Here is a 10,260-nt window from a genome sequence, read left to right as displayed (position 1 = left end):
GCGCTCGCGGCCCTGGTCCTCACCTTCCTGAAGTGCTCCCGGCTTAAGAAAGGTCCCTCCCATCATCTAGGACATGACAACCCCCAGCCCCAGTCTCGGTGTGGGCCGTGGTCAGCTCACAGGTGTGTGGGCATCTCGGTGTCTGGGCGACCTCGGGCAGTGGTTGTCGCTAAGGAGTGACAGAGCGCTTCCCCTGCAAAATTGCTTGTCTGCGGAGCAGAGCCTTCTGCACTCACATCTGTGCATATAGGAACAGAGAGCTGAATCAAATTCCACCATTCATGAGTGGACTGGGGAGAAAGCCCCGTTTGCCTCATTAAGCCCAACTTTTGTGTCACCGGCGTGGGCAGCCTTTCCATTTCGATCAGTGGTGTCCCAGTTATTGGGACGATAGCTCAGTCCAGGAGAAGTTACCACAGACTCAGGGTCCTAGAAAATCAAGACCGGTTTGATGTATTTGTGTAAAAGGTGATCCGTAGTCATTTCAAGCACCAGTGTAACACGTGGGGTTTAACACCTGCAGTGATGGAAACACACGCTGGTAGAGACAGAAGCACCTCCTGAAGCGGGGGAAGAGCTTGTCCACATACCCCATGACCGGATGTCACGCTCTGGTGCTTCGATTCCAATAGACATGCTTAAAGAGCCACAGAACTATTTTAAGAAGTCAATATTTATAATATGCTGGAAGTTACGTCCCTCACAGCTGTTTCAAGTAAGGCTGAGCCACTTATATTGTCAGGTGAAGGGCAGGAAATAGCATTTTGCACAACACTTTTGTGGGACCATCAGCACAGAGGTCGGTCATGCCTGGACCTAAGCGTCAGGTGGGGTCAGAGCCTGGGTGGGCTTAGGCGTGGGAGGTGATGGCGAGTGAACGTGGGGAGAGGAAGGCAGTCAGCCACGTCTGGCATGACCCAGAGGTCAAGTGAGGTGAAGAAAAAGATGTTCAGTGGACTTGACACGTGTCTTCAGTCAGCTCTGGGGGCAGGACTGAAAAACAGTCAATGGAAGAAGAGGACAGGGGAAGTGTGTATGGGTACCGCTCACAAGGGGTTTTAGTATGAAAAACTGAACACAGAAACAGGCTGGCAACAGTCGTGTGTCCATCACCACCCCAGCTACCGTTGCCTGGGGCCTGACTGCCCCCTCCACCCCGTCCAGGCCTTGCCACTGGTCGGACCTGGAGGCAAACACTGGTCACATCATTGCATCTGTAAACATTTCAGTCTGTGTCTCTTCAGGAAAAGGACTCTAAAAATAACTGCCCACCTAAAACATTTAATGCTGGCACCTTAATGTGGTCAAAATCTGGCCAGATACCCAGTCGGTATTCAAGTATCTGCCTGTCCAATCAAGGTCATATGTGCTTTATTTCCACCGGGACCCAGACCATTGCCACGTGTTGTGTTGGAAGTCGCTTTTAAACTACTATGATTTGGAGATCACTGTGGCTACCCAGGCGGTTGTAAAAAAGAACGCAGAGATCCATGTTCGCTTCATCCACGTCCCACTGGTGGTACCACCAGGCACAGCTCCGGTACCGGGTCACAGCAGGAATGGTGACCTTGATGGGGTCCAGACCCAGGACATGCCAGCCCCGTTGGAGCCCTCGTATAGCCTCATGCCCTCTGTCCTTCCACCCCAACCCCTCCTCGACCCCCACCAACCACTCACTGCTCTAGTTCCCTTCTCGCTAATTTTGCCATTTCAAGAACGTGAACAGGATCACACGCTATATAACTGCTGGGGATTGGCTTTTTTCACCCAGCAGCGTCCTGGAGACTCATCAGGGTCTGTCATGTGTCAGGAGTTCCACGTTTTCAGTTGCTGACTAGTATTCCAGACTGTAGATGGGCCGCAGCACCAGTCGCTCATGAGGCACTCTGGGTTATCTCCAGCTGGGGCTGTTAGGAATAAAGCTGCTCCATATGGATCTAACTTTCCATTTCTCTGGGATGACCGCCCAGCCAGTACTATTGCTGGGTCATAGGCCATGTTGATTTATCAGAAATTGTTGAATGGAATTCCATTCCCACCAGGGCACGTGGGTGCCCCAGTCTCCTCATCCCCGCCGTTCTGAGAGGTGTGTAGTGGTGTCTCATTGTGATTTGTACTTACTTGGAGGCTAATGATGTTGGACATCATTTCATGTGCTTATTTGTCATTTCAGTGTTTTTGTTGGTGAAATGTCTGTTTATGTCTTTTGCCCACTTTATAAATGGGTTGCTTGCATTTTTATCCTTGTGATTTAAGAGTTCTTTGCATATCTTACATATGGATACATGGTTTGTTAAAATGTCTCAGGGTCTTTACTTTGTTCATCCTCTTAACAGTGAATTCTGTAAAGCAAAATCTTTAAATTTTGGTGAAGTCCCATTTATCAGTTTTCCTTTAGTAAACTATGCTTTTGGTAACAAGTCTACAAGCTGGCTAGCCCTAGTAAGATTTTCTCCTATTTTTCTAAAAATAAAAAAAAAAAATTCTTTTTATCCTTTTAAGTTTCTGATCTGTTAGGAATTAATCCTTGTGTAAGATGTAAGGTCACAGTTCTTTTTTTTTCTTTCTTTTTTTTTTGCCTCTGCATGTCCAGTTGCTCCAGCACTGTTGAATAGACCATCTTTCTCTAGTTGAGCTGCTTCTACCCTTTGTTCAAAATCAGTTGAGCATATTTGTGTGACTCTGTTCTCCATTTCCATTGACCTCTGGTTCTATCCCTCCACCTAAACCCAAGTTCTCATTACTGTTGCTTTATAATTAAGTTTGAGTCAGGTAGGGTGATTCCTCCCACTTTAATCTTCCTTTTCAGAATCATTTTCTAACAGTTGTCATTACGGGGGCTGCCTCATAAACCTCAGTTGTCACAGAGAACATCTGCTCCACATGACCCCTCCTTTCAAACTGTTTCTTACCAAGTTATACACAGGTCATCCTGACCTGAGCCTAACTGACACTCGTGATGAATCTGGTTTCCTGACGCTGTTACTATGGTCCTCCAGTGATCACAGTTGTTGTTTGTTTTCATTTGGCAGCTATGTAAGTTTTAAAAAGATTTAAGGTTAAGCAGCGGTTCTCAGACTTGAGCTGCATCAGAATAACCTGAAGGTTTCCAAATGCCTTAAGGTTTGCAGAGTATGGAGATCCCAGTTCAGAGAGGCTGCTCCAGCAGGTCTGGGGAGGGACCTAAGAATTTGCCTTTTCAAGAAATTCCCTGGTGCTGCTGGTGTTACTGTTTGCTAGTCCAGGGACCACACTTTGAAAACCACTGGTGTAAAGGTACGTATCTCCAGGATCAGTAGTTAAAATGGCTGAATTTCACACTTTGTGAATTTTTCTGTCATTTTCCCCTACAGCAGTACTATCTACAGTCCTTTATTCTAAGATTTCTTACATGCTGGAGAAGTCTGGAGACTGAACTTCCCTTCTACAAAGGAGCATTTCATGCACCAAAGGGATTTTTCCAGGATAGCACAGACTTCAGGAGGCTTCTTTATAAAACCTATTTATGACATGCACATCACTAATGTAATATGCAACAGTGAAAAGCTGAAAGCATCCTTGCTAAAATCTGAAACAAGTGTGTCCACTGTCACCGCTTCTGTTCAACATAGTTATTGGAATTGCAGGCCACAGCAATCAGACAAGAAAAAGAAAAGGTATCCAAACTGGAAGGAAGAGGTAAAATTGTCTTTATATGCAAGTGACATGATACTATATATAGAAAAACCTAAAGATGCCACTTCTTCATGGATCACAGCCTTGTTGTGGCAAAGGGGCTTGTGTAACTCAATGACCCTATGAGCCATGACATGCAGGGCCACCCAAAATGGACAGGTCACAGTGAAGAGTTCTGACAAAACATGGTCCCCTGGAGGAGGGAATGGTAACCCATTCCAATATTTTTGAACTCAGATCATGGCATCTGGTGCCATCACTTCGTGGCAAATAGAGGAAGAAAAAGTGGAAGCAGTGAAAGACTTTATTTTCTCAGGCTCCAAAATCACAACAAACCTTTGTTGGCAAAATGATGTCTCTGCTTTTTTTTTTTTTTAATGACAAAATTAGATAGCAGATTAAAAAGCAGAGACCTCTCTTTGCCAACAAAGGTCCATGTAGTCAAAGCTACGGTTTTTCCAGTAGTCATGTATGGGTGTGAGCACTGACCCATAAAGAAGCCTGAGTGCGGAAGAATTGATGCTTTCAAACTGTGGTGGAGAAGACTCTTGAGAGTCCCCTGGACTGCAAGAAGATCAAAGCAGTCAATCCTAAAGGAAATCAACCCTGAATATTCATTGGAAGGACTGATGCTGAAGCTCCAATACTTTGGCCACCTGATGGGAGGAGCTGATTCATTGGAAAAGACCCTGATGCTAGAAAAGATTGAGGACAGGAGAAGGGGCAACAGAGGATGATATGATTGGATGGCATCACCAACTCAATGGACATGAGTTTGGGCAAACTCCAGGAAATAGTGAAGAACAGGGAAGCCTGGTGTGCTGTAGTCCATGAGGTCATGAAGAGCTAGACACAACTTAGCCACTGGACAACAACAAAAAAGATGCCACACAAAAACTATTAGAACTGATAAATGAATTCAGCAAAGTAGCAGGATACAGGATTAACATTCATAAATCTGTTGCACTTCTTTACACTAATAGTGAAATATCAGAAAGGGAAAGTTAAAAAAAAATTCTGTTTAAAATTTCATAAAAAATACTTAGGAATAAAGCTGATCGAGGAAATGAACAACTTATATGCTGAGAACTATAAAACACTGATAAAGGAAATTAAATATTGTTTAAAGAAATGGAAAGATATCCCATGCTCTGTGATGAGAAGAAATAGTATTGTTAAAATGGCCATAATACTCAAAGCAGTCTATAAATTTATTGAAATCCGTATCAAATGATCAGAGACATATTTCATAGAAAAATAATCCTAAAATTTATATGGAACCATAAGAGACACAGAATTGCCAAATCAATCCTGAGCAAGAAGAATAAAGCTGAAGGCATAACTCAGGCTCCAGATAATATTACAAAGCTATACTAATGAAAACAGCTTGGTATGGCACAGAAACAGACCTATGGATTAATGGAACAGAGTAGAGAGCCCAGAAATAAACCCAAGTATCTATAGTCAATTAATTTTCAACACAGGAGGCAAGAATACACAATGGAGAAAAGACAGTCTCTTTAGCAACTGGCATTGGGAAAGCTGGATGGCTACATGTAAAACAATGAAGTTAGACCATGGTCTCTCACTGCACATGAAAATAAACTCAAAATGGCATAAAGACAAGACACTAGAAAATTCCTGGAAGAGAATATAGCCCAAACATTCTCTAACATAAATCGTACTGATGTTTTCTTAGTCTCCAAAGGCAATAGAAATAATAGCAAAAATGAACGAATGGGATCTAATCAAACTCATAAGCTTTTGCACAGCAAAGGAAACCACAATGAAAAGATAGCCTATGGAATGGGAGAAAACATTTGCAAATGATGGAGTTGAGAAGGGCTTAATTTCCAAAATATACAAATGGCTTGTATAACTCAGTAACAGAAAAACAAACAAGTCAAAAAGTGTGCAGAAGACCTAAATAGACATTTTGCCAAAGGAAGCCATAGGGATGGCCAAGTGTTAGTTGCTCAGTCGTGTCTGACTCTTTGTGACCCCTTGGACTGCAGCACAACAGGCTCCTCTGTCCATGGGATTTTCCAGGTGAGAATACTGGAGCGGGTAGCCATTCCCTTGTCCAGGGACTCTTCCTGACCCAGGGATCGAACCTGGGTCTTCTGCACTGCAGGCAGATTCTTTACCATCTGAGCCACCAGGGAAGCCCAGGGATGGCCAATGGGCATGTGAAAGGATGCTCAGCATCACTAATTGTTAGAGAAATGCAGATCAGAACTACAGGGAAGTATCACTTCACACTGGTCAGTATGGCCATCACTGAAAAGTCTACAGATAACTAGTGATGGAGAGGGTGTAGAGAAAAGGGCACCCTTCTACACTGTTGGAGGGATGTCAATTGGTACAACCACTGTGGAAAAAACTATGGAGGTTCCTTAAAAAACTAAGAACTAGCATATGATCCAGTAATCCCTGGGTATATCCCTGGGAGAAAACTGCAATTCAGAAAGATTCTGGCACCCCAGTGTTCATAGAAGGACTACTTAGAATAGCCAGGAAGTGGATTCCTTGAGAGGCCAGACCAGGGGCAGGTGGCCACATCAGGCCTTGAGAAAGGCCAGAGTGGTTTCCGTCATTTGCACCATCTGATGCTGCCAGCTTTGTGGGAACCCTGTATTCTGCCATGATCTGGCTGCAGTTTGGCATCTGTTCTCAAGAACTTCCTTGAACATGAGCGGGTATTGACCAGTGGAGGGGGCTCCTGCCAGTGGGCAGACGGTTTTCAGGCCCCTGGGAGCACCTCAGCAGCTCACAAAAGTGGGTTTCCACATACTTCTTCCTCTTTGTCCTTCCTCTTTTGCTGTGTGACCAGCTGCTACCCACATAGCAGACTGACCCCTGACCCTGCCCGTGCAGGCCATCAGGCAGGAAGCCCCAAGTTAAACGTGCTGAGCTACCTGAGACATCTTGTAAGGTAAAGGAGTGTTTGTGGGAAAAGAAGGTACTGTGCTGTGTTTGGGGGGAAATATGCCCTGGTTATGAATTCCTGGAATTTTAAGGGCAAATTGGAAATCCCATCTCTCTACCTTGCTTCCTTGTAACTAATCGACTTCCGTGGTAGAATTTTCAACTCTGTCCTCTACTCTACTTATGAAATTGTGTGCTCAGCAAATCTGCATTTTCATTTGGACTTTGCATTGTCTGCTGTTCATCCTTTAATAGCTCCTGGGGATGGGAATGGGGCAGAGGGCATGTGGAATCAGCGTTGAGGAAGTATGCCAGCCTGCATACTTCCCCAGAATGGTACCACAGGTGGTCTTGGCCAGGAGTGGGATACAGGAAGGATGTACTGGGTTGACTTAATTGGGGATGGAGCGGTGGGAGGGAAGAGGAACTATTATTGAGTGGCACACACCAGGTGTATCTCACTTTATACTCCCCCCAAAACTATATGGGGTGGGCATCTTAATTTCCCTTTTATGGGTCAGGAGTCTGAGACCCCAGAATGAACATGTTCAGATTGCCCACAAATAAATAGGTAGTGGGCCTGGGCGTGCTGCCTGCTATGGAGGTGAACCTCAAGGTTGAATCAGAAATAGAAGTGACCAGATGTGATAAAGGTTTTGTGGAGAGCAGGAGGGCTCCCCTCCGTGATGTTAGGTGGTGCCTTAGTCCCCGAGAGAAATGTGAGAAATGTGGTGTTACGCAGAGTTTAGCAGGTGGAGAAAGATAGAGGTCGTGTGAGACGAGGCTGCCCTGGAGGCATTCACAGTCTTGTGAGGGAGGCAGAATAGAAGTGGCCACGTGAAAACTGGCTTTCTTTAAATGGCAGTACGTTAAAAAAACTAAGACCATGGCATCTGGTCCCATTACTTCATGGCAAATAGATGGGGAAATGATGGAAACAGTGACAGACTATTTTCTTAGGCTCCGAAATCACTGTGGAGAGTGACTGCAGTCATGAAATTAAAAGACACTTGCTCCTTGGAAGAAAAGCTGTGACAAACTTAGTGTATTAAAAAGCGGAAACATCACTTTGCTGACAAAGGTCTGTATAGTCAAAGATGTGGTTTTACCAATAGTCACGTATAGATGTGAGTTGGACCGTAAAGAAAGCTGAGGGCTGAAGAATTGATGTTTTTGAACTCTGGTGTTGGAGAAGATTCTTGAGGGTCCCTTGGACGCAAGGAGATCAAAGCAGTCAATCTTAAAGGAAATCAACCCTGAATATTCATTGGAAGGACTGATGCTGAAGCTGAAACTCCAGTACTTTGGCCACCTGATGTGAAGAGTGGACTCACTGGAAAAGACCCTGATGCTGGGAAAGATTGAAAGGAGGAGAAGAAGGGGGCAACAGAGGTTGAGATGGTTGGATGGCATTACTGACTCAATGGACATGAATTTGAGAAAGCTCTGAGAGATAGTGAAGGACAGGGAAGCCTGGCCTGCTGCAGTCCACGGAGTCGCAAAGAGTTGGATACAACTGAGCGATTGAACAACAACAACATTTCTTTCACAAATGGAAGCAGACGGCTGCTCGGGAAAGGTAAAAGCCAGAGTTCATGACAGTGTCCTAAATCCAGAGCCATGCACATGTGTGGCTTGTTAAAAGCAACATCATTCTGGGTGAGGAAACATTTCAAGGCCCAAACCCATCCCATAATAAAGAGGACCGTACTGCATGTTGCCTTTAGAGCACAAAGTCAGGGAATTCCCTGGCTGTGCAGTGGTTAGGGCTCTGTGCTTCCACTACGAGAGCCCGGGTTCTATCCCTGGTCAGGGGACTAAGATTCTGCAAGCCACATGGTGTGACCAAAAAAACAAAATGGAAAAATATTTTTTTTTTTCTAATCACAAAGTCAGTCTCTGTATATGGTTTAGGGGGCCATCAGTTGCTGCTGCTGCTACTGCTAAGTCGCTTCAGTCGTGTCCGACTCTGCGCGACCCCATAGACGGCAGCCCACCAGGTTCCCCGCCCCTGGGATTCTCCAGGCAAGAACACTGGAGTGGGTTGCCATTCCCTTCTCCAATGCACGAAAGTGAAAAGTGAAAGTGAAGTCGCTCAGTCGTGTCCGACTCTTGGCGACCCCATGGACCGCAGCCTACCAGGCTCCTCCATCCACAGGAGCAGGAACTGTCTTTAAAAATGCCAATGGAGGGGGACCTCCCTGGCGGTCCAGTGGCTAAGACTCTGTGCTCCCAATGCAGGGGGCCTATGTTCGATCCGTGGTCAGGCAACTAGGTCTCACATGCCTGGTGCAACCTAATAAATAAATACTTAAAAAAAAAAAATGCCAGGGGAGTACTGAGCTGAGCTTCCTGGCTTTGTAGCAGCTTCCCACCAGCTAGCTGTTTTACACACGGTAACGTATATATGTCAATCCCAATCTCCCAATACATCCCACCCTCCCCTTCCCCCACTGTGTTCACGTCTCTACATCTGTGTCTCTACTCCTCCCTTGGAAATAGGTTCGTTTGTATAATTTTTTCTGGATTTCACATATATGCCTTCCTATGTGAAATTTTTCTCTTCCTGACTTTACTCTGTGTGACAGACTCCAGGTCCAGAAGCACAGGGACCTCAGCTCGGTGCTCTGCGGTGACATCGAGGGGTGGGATGGGGGTGGGATGGGGGTGGGAGGGAGGTCCACGAGGGAGGGGATATATGTACACATGTAGCTGATTCACTTCATTGTACAGGGGAAACCAACACAAGCTCGTAAAGCAATTATCCTCCAATCAAAAAGTATGAATCATCACAAGTGCCAATGGGAAAGAATATAAGAAAGAATGGTATTTATAACTGATGGAGAAGGGCACGGCAGCCCACTCCAGTGTTCTTGCCCGGAAAATCCCATGGACAGAGGAGCCCGGTGGGTACAGTTCACAGGGTCACAAAGAGCTGGACACGGCTGAAGTGACTCAGCACGCGTGCACATGTAACTGAATCACTTCGCCATGTAGCAGAAATTAACACCACTTTGTAAATAAGTTTACTCCATAAATTAAAAAAAAAAAAAAATGCGTTGGGCCCAAAGCTGCTCACTAATGCGGCGCTGTGTCCTGACAGGTGGCGGCGATGGCTGAAGACGGGAATGAAGAGATCATGTTCATCTGTAAGTGTTCCAGGGCCCGTGGCCCGCCCTCACCTGCAGGTAGAGCCACGTGCACATCTGGTCTTTGTGTAGAGAAAAGCTGTCTCCTTTTAGATGGGATTTTACCTGTTACTGAGAACCATGGTGTATGACATGAAATGTGCTACTGGGTCCGATTTTCAAAGAATCTTCTTTCCCAGAACTCCCGGCAAAGGGCACTGGGGCAGGGGTGGCAGCAGACTCAGAAAGGTAACCCTGGGTTTTAGAAGGGTTTCTGGCATGTTAGATTTATGAGAAACAGGTTATGTTGGTGAGTTTTCGTTTCCTCTCCTTTACGGAGACCCTGTCCTGCATCCCCGTAGAGCTGACTCGGTCAGCCTTGCAGCATGCCAAGGAGCTGGGTTTTTCTCCTGGGGGCACATGGCCTGTGTTGCTCTCTTTCTGCACTTGTGGGGAGCGCTCTGGGTCACCCCCAGGCTGCGGGATGCTCCGTGGGCGTCTCCCTCACCTCTCGATGCCCCCCCTGATG

The 10,260-nt window shown here is 45.8% G+C and overlaps 1 protein-coding gene across 2 annotated transcripts in view; it reads left to right on the top strand.

The window, feature by feature from the left end:
- PRDM15 (PR/SET domain 15) overlaps positions 1-10,260 on the top strand; it is a 59,254-nt gene that overhangs the window by 2,586 nt on the left and 46,408 nt on the right. For both annotated transcript variants that reach the window (XM_043474470.1, XM_043474471.1), the window contains exon 2: positions 9,707-9,752. In XM_043474470.1, coding sequence (XP_043330405.1) covers positions 9,716-9,752 — 37 coding nt within the window. In that variant the 5' untranslated portion in view covers positions 9,707-9,715. The remainder of the gene's footprint in view (positions 1-9,706; positions 9,753-10,260) is intronic.

The sequence above is a fragment of the Cervus canadensis genome, chromosome 7, assembly GCF_019320065.1.
Source record: "Cervus canadensis isolate Bull #8, Minnesota chromosome 7, ASM1932006v1, whole genome shotgun sequence".
Taxonomy (NCBI): Eukaryota; Metazoa; Chordata; class Mammalia; order Artiodactyla; family Cervidae; genus Cervus; species Cervus canadensis.
This window is presented reverse-complemented; position numbering and strand designations above follow the sequence as displayed.